This window comes from Eulemur rufifrons, chromosome 19, assembly GCF_041146395.1.
Source record: "Eulemur rufifrons isolate Redbay chromosome 19, OSU_ERuf_1, whole genome shotgun sequence".
NCBI lineage: Eukaryota > Metazoa > Chordata > Mammalia > Primates > Lemuridae > Eulemur > Eulemur rufifrons.
In genome coordinates this window covers 7,427,913-7,449,268 of record NC_091001.1, presented here as the reverse complement: position 1 = coordinate 7,449,268, position 21,356 = coordinate 7,427,913, and the positions used below count along the sequence as shown (strand labels likewise).

The window sequence follows — 21,356 nt, the reverse complement described above, 5'->3', positions numbered from 1 at the left end:
ACTATGAAGCCATGTTCTTTGACCTCATGAGAACTTTCAGGGTGTCAGTCTTGCTAATTTTCCAACCCTTATCCTCCTTGCACTCTATTCCGCCACCCTTTCCTCCTTTCCTTTTCTAGTTTATACTCCATGAGCCAACATTTTTATCACTCTTTAGAAAACTCTCTTACCAATTTTCCTTCTGGTAACCTTGCTTTGAAAAACTCAAGAACAATCCAAGTCTTTGGCTTCTTGAGAGCTATTTAATACATTCCCAATGTTTACTGCTAGAGGAAAATCATGTAGCTGAGAAGCTTGATATAATTATTACAAATTTAAGATTTTTATCTTTGCACCTGATGCTAACCTCCTATCCTATGTATCACCAGTCAGGATTTTTATTCACAGCAGCTGTTTTCAGTCTTTATTCTACTAATATCTGATTCTACCACCTCACCCACCAGCAAAGACCCACCCCTATGTCATACAGAAACAAAAGTCATTAGATGAGACTTCCTAAACTTCTTAACATCAATCCTGGACCATTATTTTCACTGCCCTCCCCTCCCTGTACCTAGCCGTAGGATCCCATCCATTCTTCCTTTTGAATATTTCACCTCAGTTTATTACCATCCCTACAACCACACCCCATATTTGGGCTCTTTCCAGAGACTTCCTATTGCTACCCCTGCCAGTTCCTTTAAAGATCTGTCTACACTATCTCTATTCCTTATCCTTTGGCAATTTGGCTATCACTTGCATTGCTTTACTGCAGCTGCTCCTGCCAAGGTTATAGTGAGTGTTTTATTGCTAAATTTGAAGGGCACTATACTTCTAAGGTTTAATTTAAAAAAAGAGAGAAAGAAAGAAAACAAAAGGGTACTTGTTAGCTGTGTGACTTTACCCTTGCTGGCATTTTCATTTGTAAAATGGGAAAAATAGTAATTATCCCAGGAACTGTTTTGAGGATTAAATATTTGTAGTATACTTGACACCATAATAAAAAGCCAATAAATGCCAGCTGGTTCTTGACCATTTGACTGTCCTTAACACATTTAAAATATTTTCTTTCTTTAATATCATACTGCTTTTCCTTTGGCCCCCAAGGGGTCCTCTTTTTCCCCTCCTTAAGAGAGGGTCTCACTCTGTAGCCTAGGCTAGAGTGCAGTGGCATCATCATAGCTCACTACAACCTCAACCTACCTCAAACTCCTGGGCTCAAAAGGTCCTCCAGCCTCAGCCTCCTGAGTGGCTAGACTAAGGCATGTGCCACCATGCCTGGCTAATTAAAAAAAATTTGTTTGTATACATGGGGTCTTGCTATGTTGCCCAGGCCGGTATGGAACTCCTGGTCTCCAGTGATACTTTTGCCTCGCCTTCCTAAGTGCTGGGATTACAGGTGTAAGCCACTGCGCCCAGCCTGATGTCCATATTTTATAACCTTCTAAGCCTAAGAACCTAGCAGGCACCTGGTACACTGAAAGTAGTCCATAAATATTTATTAATAAGGTATGTACAAATAGAGGAAAAAGTGTGGAAAGATACTAAAAAATTGTGATTAGCAATAAAATGCTTTTAGGAGTTAGGATTATGAATAATTACTTTCCTCTTAACAAATCTATCTTCAATTTTTCTTGCTGAATATCAGTACAAGGAGAAATGTCATTATTAAACACTAAAGGGTATATTTAATATGAGTTTCACATTCAAATACATTACTACTGATGTCACAAAAAAATGGCAGAGTAAAAATCTTCAGGGGTCAGTCATAACAACACAACAAATATTGAGCTGGAAAAAACCAATCACAATCAACTGTTCATAACTCTGGAACTTCATGGAGAAAGCAACCAGGGTGGTGCCTGATGGAGGGAGAGAGGGCTGAATTACAACATTGAGGGAAACTTTTGTCAGGTCACACACTGACCACATAGACAACAGAACCCTAACTTCAAGGTCCACACAAAACAAGGAATATAGACTTTACAAAAAAAAGTGGTTTGGAAAAGTCAGAATGGTAGACTGTGCCCCACAAGAACCAAAAGCAATCTAGGAAGGGGGAAGAACCAGATTTTTAGAGTTACTACATTATGGTACTTAAAATGTCCAGTTCCCAACAAAAAAACTACAAGTCACATAAAGAATCAGGCAAATATGACTAATTCATAGAGAGGGGAAAAAAAGATCTGCACAGGAACTAACCCCAAGGAAGTCCAGATTTTGTAATTACTAGTAAAAGACATTAAATTTACTGTAGGAGTTCCGTGGTAGAGTTGAGCAGATTCAGCACATCTGCAGATAAGGCAAGTGAAAATATTCAGTCTGAGCAAAAAAAAAAAAAAAAAAAAGGAATAGAACCTGATGAACCTGTAGGACACCATCAGATACACCAACATACATATCATGGAATTCCCTGACAGAGAGAAAGTGGCAGGAAAATATTTAAAGAAATAATGGCCCAAAACTTCCCAAATTTGATGAAAGACGTGAATCTATACATTCAAGAAGCTATTCAATGAACTCCAAGTAGAATAAACTCAGAGACCCACACTGAGACACTTTAAAAGTTAAATTATTGAAACACAGAGATAAAGAGAGATTCTTGAAAGTGGCAAGAAGTAAGAGATTCATGTACAGGAGAGCCTCAACAACATTAACAGCTGATTTCTCATCAGAAACCATGATGGCTACAAGGCAGTGGGATGAGTATTTCAAGATCTGAAAGAAAAAAAATCAGTCAACCAAGAATTCTATATCCTGCATATTCTTCAAAAATCAAAATGAAATTAAGACATCCCTAAATAAACAAAATCAAACGGAGTTAATTATCAGTATAACTGTCACACAAGGAATGCTACAGTGAGTCAGTCCATCAGGATGAAATGAAAAGACACTAGACAGTAACCTGATGCCAAAAAGAAGAAATAAAGAACACTGGTAAATGTAAAAACATAGGAAAATATAGGAGCCGGTATTACTGTATTTTGATTTGTAACTCCTTATTTTTTCCATATATGATTTAAAAGGAAATTCATAAAACAATAATTATAAATCTACATATATGGGAACACAACTTGTAAAGATGTGATTTGTGACAATAACAATAGAAGGGAGAGGGACAGAGATGTACTGGAGCACAGTGTCCTTATACTACTGGAACTATGCTGCTATTATTCAAACTAGGTTGTTATAAGTTTGAGATGTTAATTGTAATCTCCAAGGTAACCACTAAGAAAATAACTAAAGTCCACTATAAAAAACAACAAAAAAACTAAATAAAAAAAAGAGGCAATACTAGAGGAATTCAGAAACAAAAAACAAAACAAATAAGGCTGGATGCAGAGGCTCATGCCTATAATCCTAATACTGTGGAGGCTGAAGTGACAGGACTGCTTGAGGCCAGGAGTCTAAGACCAGCCTTAGCAACATAGTGAGACCCCATTTCCACAAAAAATAGAAACATTAGCCAGGCATAGTGATGTGTGCTTATAATCCCAGCTACTCAGGAGGCTGAGGCAGGAGGATCATTTGAGACCAGGAGTTTGAGGTTGCAATGAGCTATGATGGGACCACTATGCTCTAGCCTGGGCAACAGAGTGAGACTCTGTCTCAAAAATAAAAAAAAAAATAAGACATGCAGAAAACAAACACCTATTCAGCAAAACTAACTCCTTCTTCCTCAATAATTACTTTAGTATAAAAGGATGGAAAAAGATACTTCATGAAAACAGTAACCAAAAGAAAGGTGGGTGGCTATTTTATTATTACATAAAATAGATTTAAAGTCAAAATAGGACTGCAAGAGACCACAAAGGATGATATTGACAAAAAGTCAATCCAGCAAGAAGATATGACCATAAGAAACATATACAAACTACAGCAGATCTCCAAAATCTATGAAACAAAAATTGACAGAATTTAAGGGGGAAATAGTTTTACAATAATAGCCAGAGACTTCAATACCCTATTTTCAATAACGTATAGAAATATCAGGTAGGCCGGGTGTGGTGGCTCACACCTGTAAAACTGGCACTCTGGGAGGCCAAGGTGGGTGGATCGTTTGAGCTCTGGAGTCCGAGACCAGCCTGAGCAAGAGCGAGACCCTGTCTCTACTAAACATAGAAAGAAATTAGCTGACACCTAAAAATATATAGAAAAAATTAGCCGGGCATGGTGGCACATGCCTGTAGTCCCAGCTACCGGGGAGGCTGAGGCAGGAGGATTGCTTGAGCCCAGGAGTTTAAAGTTGCTGTGAGCTAGGCTGATGCCAGGGCACCCTAGCCTGGGCAACAGAGTGAGACTGTCTCAAAAAAAAAATAAAAATAAGAATAAAGAAAGAAAACTGGAAAACTCACAAATAGATGGAAATTAAGTCACATATTCTTAACCAATGGCCCAAACAAGAAATCACAAGGGAATTTATAAAATATCTTGAGACGAATGAAAATACAACATACAACATACATCCAAAGTATATGGATACAACAATAGTATTAAGAAGGAAATTTAGAGCTGTGAATTTTGTACATTAAAAAACAAGATCTCAATCAATTACCTAACTGTACATCTTAAGGACCCAGAAAAAGAAGAATAGCAGGTGTGGTGGCTCATGCCTGTAATCCCAGCACTTTGGGAGACAAGAGGATCACTTGAGCCCAGGAGTTCGAGACCAGCCTGAGCAACACTGTGAGATCTCGTCTCTACAAAAAAATTTTTAAAAATTAGTTGGGTGTGGCAGCACATACTAGTACTGGAATTTCTAGCCAGAGAGATTAGGCAAGAGAAAGAAAAGCTATCTAAATTGGTAAGGAAGTATCTTTCTTTTCTTTTCTTTCTTTCTTTTTTTTTTTTTGAGACAGAGTCTCACTGTTGCCCGGGCTAGAGTGCCGTGGCGTCAGCTTAGCTCACAGCAACCTCAAACTCTTGGGCTCAAGCAATCCTCCTGCCTCAGCCTCCCGAGTAGCTGGGACTACAGGCATGCGCCACCATGCCTGGCTAATTTTTCTATATTTTTAGTTGTTGAGGTTAATATCTGTCTATATTTTAGTAGAGACGGGGTCTCACTCATGCTCAGGCTGGTCTTGAACTGCTGACCTTGAGCGATCCTCTCGCCTCGGCCTCCCAGAGTGCTAGATTACAAGCATGAGCTACTGCGCCCAGTCAGAACAGACATATTCTTGAACAGAATTGAGAGCCCAGGAATAAACACTTTGAATATATGGTCAATTGATATATGACAAGGGCGCCAAGATCAACATTTCGGGGAAAGAACAGTTTTTTCAATAGAGAGTGCTGAAAAAATGAGTATCAACAAGCAAAAGAATCAATCTGAACTTTTATCTTATACCATATACAAATAATTAACTTTAAATGGATCAAAGTTCTTAAGAGCTATAACTATAAAAGTCTTAAAAAAAATAAAAAATCATGAACTTGGATCTGGTTTCTTAAATATGATTTTAAAAAGTACTCTATAGACAACAAAAATAAACTGGGCTTCACTGAAAACTTTTGTGCATCAAAGGATACTTTCAAGAATTTAAATCATATACCCAAATATATAAAGAACTCCTACAACTCAATAACAAAAATAACCCAATGAAAGAATGTGCAAAGTACTTGGATATTTCTTTGCTTAATTGTATATTTAAAAATGGTAAAGACTGCAAATTTTGTTAATTTTATATATACTTTACCACAATTAAAAAAATTTCTTCTGACAAGTTACTAATTTCCATTAAGTTAAATAATCACATTTTGAAAAACATTATTTAGCACTTGAAATTATGTGCTAACTTAAAATGTTTAAAGATAATCAACAGTGGGAGTGATGTCAGCAAGATGGCCCAATAAGAAGCTCCCCTGACATCCCTCCCAACAAAAATACAACTAGAAACTATTAAAAAACTAGAATACCACCCTGAATACACCAGAAGTAGGGAGAGAAGCAGAAACACCTCAGAACTGAGAGAAGCCATGACTGGTAAGAGAAATGGCCATTTCAGACTGTGCCATTCCCTCTCTCAAGCCATGATGCCCTCTCTCAAGTCATAATGCCACTCACAGAGAATTTCCCTAGACCTATGATTTCCAAAGTGAGAGGAGGGGATCACAGGTAGACATTTGATCTCCCCACTAATCTGAGAATCTTCAAGGGAAACACACTCCAGTCCCGTCCCACAGAAACCATTTGGACTGCCAAGTGGGCAGAACCACCCAGGATGAACTGGGGACAGAGTGAGGCACTGATGGAGCTCAGATCCTGGTGGCTACTCAGTGCACCAACCAGCAGGGATACCATGCTAAAGCTACTATGGAAAACGGTATGAAGGTTCCTCAAAAAACTAAAAATGGAACTACCATATAATCGAGCAATCCCACTATTGGGTATATATCCAAAGGGAAATCAGTACATCAAAGAGTACAATGCATCAAAGAGTACAGTACATCTGCATTTCCATGTTTATCACAGCACTATTCACAATAGCCAAGATCTGGAATCAACCTAAGTACCCATCAATGGATGAATGGCATATAGGCTGGGCGTGGTGGCTCATGCCTGTAATCCGATCACTTATCAGGAGTTTGAGGTTGCTGTGAGCTAGGCTGGACACCATGGCACCAGCCTCAGCAAGAGTGAGACCCTGCCTCTGCTAAAAATAGAAAGAAATTAGCTGGACAACTAAAAATAGAAAAAATTAGCCGGGTGTGGTGGCGTGTGCCTATAGTCCCAGCTACTCGGGAGGCTGAGGCAGGAGGATCGCTTGAGCCCAGGAGTTTGAGGTTGCTGTGAGCTAGGCTGACACCACGGCACTCTAGCCTGGGCAACAGAACAAGACTCTGTTTCAAAAAGAAGAAAATGTGGCATATATATACAATGGAAAATTATTCAGCCACAAAAAAAAAATGAAATCCTGTCATTTTCAGTAACATGGATAGAACTGGAAGTCATTATGTTCAGTAAAATAAGCCAAGCACAGAAAGACAAGTATCACATAGTCTCACTCTTGTGTGGGAGCTAAAAAAGTGGATCTCATAGAGGTAGAGAGTAGAATGGTGGTTACCAGAGGCTGAGAAGGGTTGGGAAAATGGGGATAGAGAGGTTGGTTAATGGGTACAAAAATAGTTAGAAGAAATAAATTCTGGTGTTTGATAGCACAGTTGGGTGACTATAGTTAACAATAATTTATTGTATCTTTCAAAATAGCATGACTGTTCCTAATATAAAGAAATAATAAATGTTTTAGGTGATAGATACCCTAATTATCCTGATTTGATGAGTACATATATGTATGTATTAAGATATCACATGTACCCTATAAATGTGTATAATTATGCATTAAGGAAAAAATTTTTTAAAAAGATACTCAGGCTGGGCATGATGGCTCACACCCATAATCCTAGCACTGTGGGAGGCTGAGGTGGGAGGATCACTTTAGGCCAGGAGTTCGAGACTAGTCTGAGCAAGAATAAGATATCATCTCTACAAAAATGGAAACATTAGCCAGGCATGGTAGCTCATGCCTGTAGTCCCAGCCACTTGGGAGGCTGGGGTGGGAAGACTGCTTGAACCCAGGAGTTTGGGGCTGCAGTGAGCTATGATGACACCACTGCACTCTATCCCATGCAATCTCGTGAGACAATGTTGCACGAGAAAAAAAAAAAGAAAGAAAAGAAAAGAACAAAAAATATGTGCCACTCATTTCAGTTCTATTTCAGGTACTGCAGTACTCTTCCTATATCATAGCTACCTCTCATAAGTCTAATCCTTCTTCTATATGAATTTGTCTTGCAATTTAAATACAACTCAAAGGTCCTCTAACATAGACTTTGTATTCTATGTAAGTACATACATCACTTTTTCATTTTATAAAAGGATTTTCTGAAAAATCCCTTAATAAAAGTCATTCTTTAAGCAAGAAATAGAATTTGCAAATAGCATACAAATATAGGCCGGGCATGGTAGCTCACGCCTGTAATGCTAACACTTTTGGAGGCCAATGCCAGAGGTCTACTTGAAGCTATGAGTTCGAGACCAACCTGAGCAAGAGTATGATTATGTCTCTACATAAAAAAGTTTAAGGCTGGGGACGATGGCTCATGACTGTAATCTTAGCACTCTGGGAGGCTGAGGTGGGAGGATCGCTTGAGTTTAGGAGTTGGAGACTAGCCTGAGCAAGAGCGAGACCCCATCTCTACCAAAAATAGAAAACATTAGCCGGGCATGGTGGCACATGCCTGTAGTCCCAGCTGCTCGGGAGGCTGAGGCAGGAAGATCACTTGAGCCCAGGAGTTTGAGGTTGCTGTGAGCTACCTGATGTCATGGCACTGTAGCCTGGGCAATAGAGCAAGACTCTGTCTCAAAAGAAGAAGGGGGGTGTGGGGAGAGAGAGAAGTAAAGTTTTTATTTACATAGCTGGGACTAGAACCTATGTCTTTTGAAACCTAACTATGTGGCTTCTTCATGTCTTCCAACAGTTAAGATTTTGATACCATTTTAGTGAGTGAAGCTATAGGAAGCAGAGATAAATGTTGATTGAAATCTCAAATAAGAAAAGCAGTAAGACTTAACAGCCCCACATAAAAATTTTTAATACTTTAAATATAAGCTGAAAGTACCAATTTATGAGTACAAAGCAAAAACAACAATAAGGAAAGAAAGTAAATATTGCTTTAATGTTTCTTAAAGGTCATTTGTAGATAATCCTTTGCCTCTGTCACTCTTTGACCCTATATCACGTACAAAATTCTATTTTATATAAATAACACATCTTAATCAAGGGTTATATAATTGTTTATTTGCCTGTCTTCCCACTAGAGAAAAATATCTCTGACTAGTGTATCAAATCTAATTTTGTATTACTATAGTTCTGCCACAGAATAATTTCATGTATGGGCCCCTATTTTTAAGGTATTTGTCTTTTGAGGTTGCAAATGAAGTTTACTTTTAAGGAGAGACATTTTTATTACATGCCTTTGTATATTATCAAACTGATGTAAATGAAGCCCATCTTAATATAAACAGTAAAAATCATATAATATAAAAACTAAAATAACCAAACTGACCTACTTCAAAGACTTAAGACATCTAACTAACAGCAAACAGGAAACAAAAACAACCAAAAAGAACTTGTTAGATGTGAACAATTTTGAAAGCCGAAACTTACAGTTTACAATAAATGACCAAAAACATAAAAAGGTTTTTATTCTAATGGGAATAACAGGAAAAAAATTCAGCTTTTTAAAAAAGCAAAAATAATTTTTCAGATTGTTGAAAAACAACATAACTTACTCTTTGATATCACGAAGCTGATCAACATCTTGTGATCTTGTAAAATCTGGATCATGTGCTAGCAGGTGAATCATGTATGGAACTACATATTCAGGCAACAGTGATAATAATTTCTCTAAAGTGAAAACATAATTATTAACAACAACAATAATAATAGCTGTTATAAAATCCTTCCTGGGTTTGAGTTCTAACCACTCACATTTCCATTTTTTTCCTCAGTCATTTCTAAAGTAGAGGCAACATGGTATCTAAATATTGAATTTTTTTTTCAGTTAAAGAATTTAAAGCCAAAGGATACACCCAGTGGGTCTCTGGCAAACCTAGGAAAAAATTATTTACTCTGACATCTGAGCAATTTGTTCAAATCAAAGCACACTGCTGATCCCATAAGAAAAATGCAGCTACTCAAAACAGTTTTATATGATATAAACAGGACTCAGGATTTCAGTTTTTCAATATGCCATAACTGCAATGACAGCATTCCATAAAACTCCCAGTTTATTATAAACTATAATAGAAATACATGAAAAAACCCACAAATTGATACATTCACAAGATGTATTTGCTCAACAGGAACTTTCCCAGTTACTTACCAGTAGCCATTGGATTCTGTTTGATGTACTCTCTGCGGATGCTGATGTTCTTCAGCAAGCACTGTCGCGCGTGTGCGCGTCTCTCTTTCACGGGATCTTTGGCGCACAACGCAAAGATCGCCATATACTCCAATGGAAGCAGTAACTTCACAAGAGCCTTATGCAGCTTCTGAGCAAATATCTGCCTTACTTGGTAACATTCATCCTACACCAGCACAAAAACAAAGATACTTAAATTGGCTAACATTTAGTAAAAATAAGCAGTTTAAGCATTTTTATGTCTTCTTCGTTCAAAAAAATGATAATTACACTGGGGAAATAAATAATTTAATACACAGGAAATACTTAAATAGGTAATAATAACAATCCCTTTTGTGCATATATCCACACAATAAATGGACCTGTATCCACAGAAATTAAATGTATTTAACTTTGAAGACAAATACTTGATAAAAATGAGATTGTTACTTACATTAATGACAAGTGCACAGAGCTGAAACTGCTCTGGCGTGATAATTTCATGGTAACAAGGTTCCTGAGCAAGCTTCATTATGGCACTACCAGCAGCTAATCGCAAGCGAGACATATCAGATTTACTATAAACAAACAAAAAAGAAATAAACATTTCCTATAACCACTATCATTCATAAAAATGCTTTGATCCCTTTTTAATGTAAGGTCCTTAGAGGATAATTTATACTTAAAATGACATAATATATAAAAATGGGAAAGCTACCTTAAGTCCATGAACTCAAGACAGGGTAAAAGGCTCAAATCATTGCGATTTTCTGATAACAATTTTATCTGCCTTCATTCCTAGTTATGCTCTAGCTTAGATCTTCCAGCACAGCCAAGCAACTGTGCTTTCTCTTGAAGCAAACTAATTGCAATGCTAGAAAGAAACATTTATATCAGGAACTCTACCCCTCATTTTAAGAGGAATATTCATTGTAGAAAATTTGATTTTAAAAAACTCCAAAGAATTAAAAATCACTTATCACCATTTAAAATCTATTTCCTACAAATTCTGTTATGCATATACCTCTACACACATAGAAATTCAACAGAAATCCAGCTTAATACTATACGTGGCTGCTGAAATGGCAAGGCCACAGGTAGGGATGAGATATCAGACAAATACTTAAAAGGAAAGGACAAGAAGAGGAGAGCCAGTGTTGGTTTTAGGTATTAGCTTCTGGGGCTTTCTTGTATTTGTAGAATGAAGTTTTCAAATGGAACCTATGAGGCGTTGCCATGCCATGGACTTTTATTACCTTTTATTACCTGAATGGTAAAATGTGACAATGAATGGGGTGGAAGGACAGGCTTTCTACTTCAACTTCTATGTGGAACACAACATAGCTTTTATATTTTGATGACTTTAGGAAATGGAAGAAGGTACCCTGAACCCACTGGGACTATTCCTAAGCATACCAGAGGAGAAAACATGGCACTCTCAGACAACAGGATTGTTAATGTGAATACTGGTAACACTGAGGGATCCACAAATGGCTTCTGCAGCAGATGACTCAGGAATGAAAATACTAGCTATTATCTGAGAGCTTTCTCTGTGCCATGCAGTGTATGAAACACTTTATCTCAATTAATTTTCACTCTATAAGATAACAAAATTGAGGCTTAGAGAAAGGTAAGTGTTTTATACAAGTTTACACAGCTAATAAATGGAGTGTAGAGTTGTACAAGTTTCTAATCCTCAAGCCCAAGCTAATAATCATGCTACATATAATTTCTAATTAGGATCTAACATTCCATATGGGTGGTGTTCCATAGTTAAACATTCTATTTTTTTGTGTGTGTGATGGTAAATAATGCTGGAATGAACATGTCTACGTTTATATTTTTGTATGATTTTTATTATTTCATGATTTTAAAAAACAGTCAAAGGATTAAAAACATTTTTAAGGATCTGGATACAAAACACCCAACGGTCCTACAAAGACTGTGCCAATTTATACTCACAGGAGTAAGGAGGAAACCCATTTCCACAATTGCATTAAAAAAATTTTTCTTTCTGATTTGATGGTCAAAAGAAGTACCACTTAGGTTTAAATTGTATTTGCTACATTAAGTTATGTTAAACTTTTTCAGGTAAACTGATACAGTTTTCATCTCTATTTGAGATCCTTCATTTGTAAGAGCTCATTATTGTGACTTTGCCATATACTGTACAGTTACTCCAAATTTAAAGCTTTGCGTCATCCCTAACTCACCTCTAATGATCAGTCTGTTGATAAAAGGCTACTTCTGGCTTATTCTATGATAAAAATAATTTCTGAGATTTTCTACAATTTAGCAAAGCATTAAGTATAATCTATTGTAATTGCTCATATCCTGTCTCCTCCACTAGACTGCACGACTGCACGTTCCTTGGGTTGGGGATTTTTGTATCTTTAAATAATGCAGCAGTGAGGCGTGGTGGTATGCGCCTGTAGTCCCAGCTTCTTGGAAGACAGAAGTGGGAGGACTGCTTGAGCCCAGAAGTTTGAGGCCAGCAACATAGCGAGATCTCTAATAATAATAATAATAATCATAATAATTTTAAAAATTAAAAATAAACAGCATAGCAATACTTAGTATCTGATAATGTTCAATAAATACTGAATGTATAAATGAATGATTAAACCTCTTTCCTCTAACACTGTGGTCCCCCAGGTCCCCCCAGTTCTGTGGAAAAGTTGTCTTCCATCTTCCATAAAACTGGTCCCTGGTGCCAAAAAGGTTGAGGACCACTGCTCTACTACATATTTTAAAATAGAAATGTGGCCAAGCACAGTGGCTCATGCCTGTAATCCCAGTGTTTTAGGAGGCTGAGGCAGGAGGAATGACTGGGGCCAAAAGTTCAAGACCACTCTGGACAACACAGCGAGTTCCCATCTCTACAAAACATAAAGAAAAGAAAAATTGCCAGATGTGGTGGTGCACACCTAGAGTCCTAGCTACGTGAGAGGCTGAGGTGGGAAGAATTATGTGAGCCCAGGCATTCAAGGTTGCAGTGAGAAATTGTGTCACTGAACTCCAGCCAAGGCAACAGAGTGAGACTCTGTCTCAAAAAAAAGTAATGTATCACAAGTAGAATTCTTTAGTTATCTCTGTTGGTGCTCTTGGCCCCTAGTAAATCAAGGATTTGAAAGAAACAAAGATCATGAAAAATTGAGCTTTTGTTTCCATCTTAAAAGGAATAGAAACAAGATGGCAATTTTATAGATTTGAAGAGTGAAAATATGTAGAAATGTTAACAATTTTGTTTTCTTTTTGCATTTGTAGAACCACAAAGAGGCTTTGTCTCTCCCTTCTTTGAACCACAACTAAAATTTTAATTCCTTTCATGGCACTCAAGTCACTCCATTTATTTAATCACTTCACTGCAGGGTAAGTTCCTTGAAGGCAGGGACTTTTCTTATCTGTTTTTGCTGTAATGCTTTTCATAGTATTTTGCAAAGAGTAGAAATTCAAAAAATACCTGTTTAATTGAACCAAATGTTCACACTAACTTTAACATTAGACTATAGTGATTATGACTAAATATTTACTGGGAAAAAATTCATAGTCTTTAGGAGTGAAGAATAATATACTAGTACAAAGATGAACCCTGAGTATATAAAATTTAATTCCAGAACACATGGTGAAATTACATCATGTAGTATTAATCAGGTAAATAATTCCTATGGAAACTCTATGAAAATTTCTGAGCTCAGAAAATTGGAAATATAGAAAAATCTCACCTGATCCTCTTTTGCTCTGTCAGGTCACCCTCACTAACCAACATCGCTGATAATAACCGAAGAGTTGAATTGGCAGATTTAGACTGGTTGTTTTTCATACCCAACAGCCACCTTACCAGAAGTTTAATTGCCTGTACCTATAAAATATTAACATGCTAAAAAAAGAAAGCAACTTAAAATTCTAATTAAAGGGAAGATCAATTTATACCTACTAGATTAATGAGATTATGCTCAGCAGCAGCCATGTTTTATTAAACAAGTCTACTGGATAGTAACAGTAATAATAACTACTATGTATTCTGTGTTTAATCTGTACCAGGTACTTTTCTTAGAGCTGTAAATGTACTAACTTATTTCATATCCCACAAAACTCTACGAGGGAGGTAGTCTTTTTTCCCAATAGGTAAGGCAACTGAGACACATTACTGTGATAATTTGCTGAAAGTCTGGATGCAGAACTCAGGCTTTTCACACTTAAACACTTGCCTAAGATTTTTAGATTATTCAAAAATATATACTTTATATTGATTACAGTGATTAAAAACAATTCAGATAGGCTTTCATATTTTTTGTAGAAAAAAACTACTTTGAAGAAACCACCAAGTTTGATTCTGTCTCACTTAACATTCTAACCAAAAAAACTGGCGTTTCCATATTATTTGTAGGCATAATTAGTTGGAGACCTTTACTCAAAAGACTATTACCAGCATATGTGAAAAAACTAGCCAAAAAAATTTAAGTAGTATTCACTATATTTATTGACAACCTAGAAAAAAAGGAATTGATAGAATGAATATATGAAGACAACGAAGCTACACAAAGTGAAACAGATTATCAAACAACATGATATAATCTCTTATTTTAAATCTCAAACCCACTTTAAAAATCAGCTTGAGGCTTAATTTGTATCTATCAAATGTCACCAATTTGGTGACAATCACCTATCTTTGCCACGTTAACATTCATATGTTTGTAGATAGCAGTGGTAGGGTTAGGTTTGAGTTACTTTGAGCACTAATATTCTACAATCTCTGTGTAAGACAGCCTCACTGAGATTGTTTTAAGAGGCAGAAGACATCGATGTATACGTATACAATAAATAGTAACAACTACAATATCCCCGAGAATCAAACAACTTTTTGCTAAGGATTTTAAAATAAAGCACTTCATTAAAAATGCTTAACTATTAGGTTAAAAAAAAAAAAAAAAGGATACCTACAAATGTTCCTGTTTTCAACATAAACGTTATCAAGACCTACACAAATTTACCTTTGCCAGTACTTCAGGGGAAACCTCTTCATCTGGAGACCATAATTTTCCATTCTTCTCTCCTGTAGACTGTAGACAATTGAATAAATTTAGCTTTTAGAAAGAAAAAATTTTAAGTTTTTGCTCATTAAGTTTTTCATGCTAATCAACACAGGCTCTGAGTAACCTACAGGAAAGTCATGAACCAGAACTTAGAAAAGAACAAAGTTGGAAGAGTCATACTTTCCAATTTTGAAACTTACTATACCTATAGTAATCAAAATAATATGGCTGGTGCAGGCATAAGAATAGACATACTGACCACAGGAATAGAAGAGAGAACCCAGAAAACACTTGCATATATGGCCAATTTGTTTTTGACAAGGAGGCCAAGACCAATCTTTGGGGAAAGAACAGTCTCTTCAACAAATGATGCTGGAAAACCGGATATCCACAAGCAAAAGAATGAAGCTGGACCACTATCTTACCCCATATGCAAAAATTAACTCAAAATGGACCATCTTAATTTAAGAGCTAAAATTATAAAACTCTTAGAAGGCGACATAGGGGAAATCTTCATGATCTTGGATTTGGCAAATATCTGAAAAGGGTTTAATATTCAGAAAATGTAAAGATCCGTTAAAACTTAGCAATAACAAATAATGCATCTAACTGCAAAATGGTATCATAATATTAAAAAATAATAACAATGCAATTAAAAGTGGGTAAAGCACTTTAATAGATAGCTCTCCAAAGAAGATATACAGATGGCAAATAAGCACACGGAAAAGATCCTGAACATCACTATTCATTAGGAAACTGCAAATTAAAACCACAATGAGATACTACTTTCACACCTACTAGCATGGCTATCATTTTTAAAAAAAGGAAAACAACAAGTGTTGTTTAAGATGTGGAGAAACTGGAACCTCATGTTTTGCTGGTGGGAATGTAAAATAGTACAGCCACTGTGGAAAACAGTCTGGTGATTCCTCAAAAAGTTCAATTATAGAATGACCGTGGGACCCTGTAATTTTACTTCTAGGTGTAGACTCAATCAACCAGAAAACAGGGGCTCAAATGTTCCTATCAGTATTACTCACAATAGCTACCAGGTGGAAATGACTCAAATATCCATCAACAGATGAACAGATAAACAAAATGTGGAATATATTAACATACAAGGAGGATTATTCAGCCATAAAAGGAATGAAGTTTGGATACATACTACAACATGGATGAGCCTGGAAAACATGCTCAGTGAAATAAGCCAGACACAAAAAGACAAATACTGTATAAGAGATATCTAGAATAGGCAAATTCATAGAGCCAGAAAGAATAAAGGTTACGAGGCGCTAGGATAGGTTAGAATGCGGAGTTATTGCTTAAAGGGTACAGTTTCTGTCTGGGGTGATAAAGTTCTGGAGGTGGATGGTAGTGATTAGGCAACAATGTGGAGATACATATATAAAATGTCAGTGAACTGTACAGTTAAAGTGGCAAATTTTACATTACATATATTTTACTATAATAAAGAAAGACTATCTTAAAATATGATCTATCAACAATTAAGTCATCATCTAAGAGGTGTCTTAAATTTCACATTTGTTGACAGCTACATCTATCAAGAGTGCACACAACAGCATGGCTGTGTAGGATGGGAAATGAGACCTAGGTCATGTTCTTCCTTCCTTGTCTATTGCATTCAAACGGTGGGGGGATGTGGGTACAGAAAGTGCACTAGCAGGTGTCTTTCTTTTTAATTTCCTGATATTGAGGGCTCAAGACTACTAGACTTTGTGGGTGGGTTAGAGATGTTTGGATAAGTTGGATTTGCAGTAAGTTAGCACTTAATTGAAAGCCATACACAATAACCCAGCATGTAAGAATAGTTTGTGTCTATTCAATTACTCTTTAATTTAGATACATTTGGTAAAGTGGTGATTCATAATCAAGAGGTGTTTCAGAAATCACTCAAGGAGACCTTTCAATATATACATTCCTGGGTTCAAACTCGGAGGTAATAAATCAGTACACACACACACACACACACTTCAATGAATCTAGTGCCAAAAGTGCAATGTAGTAAAAAAACTAGTCAAAAATCAAATCCACTTACATTTTAATAATGTTTACTAAAATAAAATTCTAGCACCCCAGAAAATTGTAAACTGTACTTCAAAGGTCAGGATAATAGCATCTGACTTATATTTTATTTCATGACTGCCTCATCTCATCTTCTCATTTTTTCTTTCTTTCTATTAATAGCTACCCTGAAATCAGGAAGTCATTTGGAAATTTAGTAAATAAATAAGAAGGGCTAATATACAATAATTTAAAAGGAAAAGAGAATCTATTGTAGAGCGGAATGAAAGTGTTTCTGTGATAAACAAAGATGTAAATAGTCTTAATCTCACCATTTTAAATTTAATAAATGAGGAACTTACCCTGTCATTCATTAGCAGATCTTTCACAATAAAATTTGCTACTACAGATTTCATTGGGGAAGCAAACTGATCTGGTGCTAACATAGAAATGTGGCCCAGTGAAACTAATGGAGTTATAAGTTGTTCTGGTACGTCAGCATTCAGACTCCTACTGAGTGGCTATAAAAATAATACAGACAAAATTACCAATTTGTTTCGTAAACATACATTCTACAGAAACAGTAAATTTTCCCGAGTCCTGAATTTATTATGCCCAAACCAATCTGTTTTAATGATATGATAACTAACTTCAACCACATTAGACACTTGCTTCTTAATTCACCTACTAAAATTTTATGATTGACAGAATGTGGCAAAAAGATAAAAGAAAAAAAATAAAGCCTATTAAAAGAAGTAAAAACAAGAATGTTTCTGATTCATCAAATCAGCATTATTTTCAACCCATCTACAACAAAAGGTTTGCTATGTTGGTGAACTTCTTATCCTGTGGGACATTTTAAATGACCTTGAATCATAAAAATAAGAATTCACTGGGTTCTGTTCACACTATCTCCAATTTATGATAATAAGAATATCTTTCTAACACAAAATCAGGCCAAAGATTACATGTAAAGAAAGGGAAACAGGATTAATTTTGAGGTAGGGTTGTTAGGTACTTTAAACTGGGTTGTTAAAAGCCATCTACTAAACACATTCTAAGCATAAATGGACAACTGAACATAAAAGGCTAAAATTAAGTAAAATGTTCTAACACAGACATACAACATCCTTCAATATGAAGCATTTGAACATATAACCCGACCTAAAGGCTGGAAATACACTGCTGAATAGACAGAATCCCTGCTCCCAAGGAATTTATGTCCTAGGGTAGAACTACCTATAAATAGCTTAAAAAAAAATTTAGCTCCCATCTTCATCAAACCACAGAGCTTTAAAAAATAAAGACCAATATAAACACATCCTATGTCTTATATATACCTCAAAAATCTGTGCAAGCTGGACTTCTTTATTTGTGAATATGGCGTGTATACAGTGCACAGCCTGTTTTGCTTGGTGTGGAGTACCCCTCTTTGCTTTTTGATGTAAAATGGGAATTAAGGTCCTGAAAAAAAAATATATAGTTTTTTTTTTAAAAGTCCATAAACCAACAAGTACTCTTTTGGTTGCCTCCCATTGCCCCTATTTGGATGTATGCTGGCAGAGAAGCCTCTCCCAAAATTTATCTGATCTCTAGAAATATTTAAAGCTCCCTTTCTGTCCCCAAATAGAAACCAAGAAATACAATGCCTCAAGAAAAAGCTTACTTCAGGAGACAATTTTCATTCTGAAGCTATCTCACAAATATAGAAAAAGAACAAACAAGCCACCCTTCATTTATAATCTAAAGCTTGTCCCATGACTTATTTTTTACATTTACATTCTAAGTAGGTATTCCTAACTTTGTAGCTCCCTTTTATTAGCCCCTCCAGTTATTTCAAAGTAGCCATGGAAAAAGAATAACAAAATGCTAAGTTTTATTAACAACTGAAATATTAATACCAGTGAAAGAAAATATGCAAAGACACAGACATGTATTTATTGGTAGAATGGTAATAAGAATACCTAAAGATATCTATATCTAGTAAGAAAAATATCTAATTATTGAGTACATGTGCCAGGCATCATTCTAGGTGTTTTTTTACCTGGATTAATTCACCTAATGTTCACAACTATCCAAAATGGACTGTTTTAACAGCCATTATACAGATGAGAAAACTAAAGCACAAAGATGTTATTTAAGCCTCCTAAGATAACAAAGGAAGGAAATGGTAGAGCTGGGATTTGAAGATAACCATTTATTTCAAAATCCATACATTTAACCTCTCTACTGATATTGAAGAGTAATCTAAAACTGTCTTCCTATAAAATATGGAAAAATGTATTACAGTCTTAAAGCATTAAATATAGATGAAATGGAAAAACATTAGGTAGAATGAAGAAAATAACATGTTTATATGAACCTGTAAGAAACAAGACATACAGATCGAGTAGATGAATTCATAAATATTATACATACCAAAATATTAATAGTGAAACTTTTCCTTAATATTTTTCTAGTTTCAGTGTTTTACAATAACCATAGAAGTATTTACATAATCAGAAGAAAATTTATAAGGCAAAATAAAAATTTAAGGAAAGATACTTGGCATACACTTAATACAATTAGAAAAGATCCTGTTTTATAGATTATAAAGTCAGTAGTATCAAATCCAATGGTGACATTGGCCCTCTTATCATAATGAAAGGCTAAAAATCAAAAGGAATACTGCAGGCCATGCACCCCAACCAAAAACTGGAATGTATGTTAGTTAGTGTATGCTTGATTTGACATTTGTGATTTTGCCTCAAGTTTCTTTCTATGGAAGTTTGGAATTAGGAGATAGGGGTTTTCTATGCTCAACTAGCCTTCCTTAATTAAGCTCTTGACTGAGCTTCTAAATAAAAGTTGTCTTTCCTCTCTCCTGTTTAGTCTTCCTTTCACAAACTCACTTTCCAGAGTAACATTTCTTGTAACATTTGTGAGTAACAAGTAAGACATAGTTTTAATCAAACTGTTATTAAAGGTATTATTAATTTTTCATAGCCAAATGAAATGATAGAAAAATCAACTTTAACCTCTATCTTTTCCTAGAGTGCTATAATCCAGTGATGCCATCAGGGTTGTCACTGAGGTGCTTAGTATTGTGCTTTTCTGCTTTTCAGTTATGATCTCCTTCGTTCCCCACTGGTCTAAAGAAAAGGAGGTTTTATTTCTTATATTCAAAGTTAACTCTTCCACCTACACCCATTCTACTGCTTCCTTTTGTCCCAAGACTTATTTTTTATATTTACCCTCTAAGTAGGTTTTCCTAATTTTGCAGTTTCCTTTTCTAACTCTATACCTTAAAAAATGTATAGTTTTTCCTACCTTGAAAAACTCACCAGAAACTTTATCCTACTGTGTATAAAGTTTATTATCGCTAGATTATAAACTCCTTGAGGGCAGGGACTAACTGTGGTAATTCTTTTGTATTAGCCAGTACAGTACCGAGAATAAAGAGAATGTATATAAGAAATACGGAATTATTTCACAAATTGAACTATTGGCTCACAAATTTAATGCAAACTTTAGGAATCTACATGTCCTATTATCATCTTATAAAGAAAAACAAGTACGTATTTGGATATACAACGAACTACTTGCATATACCCTGAACACCTGATTCAATAGCTATCAGCAATGTATTCTTCCTCCAAAAGATGTCTCCTACATATTTTAAGTATAAATGTAAATTCTAAGCATAAGTTTGACCCTAACAAGATTCCAAAGTGAAAATATCAAAATGTACTTCATTCTTATGAGAAGAAAGCTGATCTAGAAGAAGAGATCAAAGTAACAAATGCAACAACCAAGCAACTAATAGATATTTTATTACGCATGCTATTTGATTGCCTTATTCTTTGGTGGGTTAGGAATGTGGTAGTTACTTAATTTGTAATCCAGTTAGAAAAAGATGAATATACACAGATCAGAAAGATATATTAATTACAAATATAATAAAACATGAAATTCTGTGATAACTTTTGATTATTAATATCTTAAAATCATTCTGTGATAAACAAATAGCTTCAGTTTGTTACTCTGCCTATATTTTTTTTGTTTTTTGGATTGATTGATTGATTGATTTAGAGACAAAGTCTCACTCTGTTGCCTGGGCTAGAGTGCCGTGGTGTCAGCCTAGCTCACAGCAACCTCAAATTCCTGGGCTCAAGCAGTCCTCCTGCCTCAGCCTCCTGAGTAGCTGGGACTACAGGCATGCACCACCATGCCTGGCTAATTTTTTTATACATATTTTTAGTTTGTCCAGCTAATTTCTTTCTATTTTTTTAGTAGAGATGGGGTCTCGCTCTTGCTCAGGCTGGTCTCAAACTCCTGAGCTCAAACAATCCTCCTGCCTTGGCCTCCCAGAGTGCCAGGATTACAGGGGTGAGCCACCATGCCCGGCCTCTGCCTATATTCTAATGGTGGGGGAGG

General features: G+C 35.8%; 1 protein-coding gene across 2 annotated transcripts in view; it reads right to left on the bottom strand.

The window, feature by feature from the left end:
* Positions 1-21,356, bottom strand: part of PDS5A (PDS5 cohesin associated factor A) — a 131,304-nt gene that overhangs the window by 22,007 nt on the left and 87,941 nt on the right. For both annotated transcript variants that reach the window (XM_069495176.1, XM_069495175.1), the window contains exons 20-26: positions 18,281-18,404; positions 17,303-17,461; positions 14,877-14,945; positions 13,608-13,744; positions 10,337-10,460; positions 9,865-10,069; positions 9,272-9,386 (exon numbers count right to left, since the gene is read on the bottom strand). In XM_069495176.1, coding sequence (XP_069351277.1) covers positions 9,272-9,386; positions 9,865-10,069; positions 10,337-10,460; positions 13,608-13,744; positions 14,877-14,945; positions 17,303-17,461; positions 18,281-18,404 — 933 coding nt within the window. The remainder of the gene's footprint in view (positions 1-9,271; positions 9,387-9,864; positions 10,070-10,336; positions 10,461-13,607; positions 13,745-14,876; positions 14,946-17,302; positions 17,462-18,280; positions 18,405-21,356) is intronic.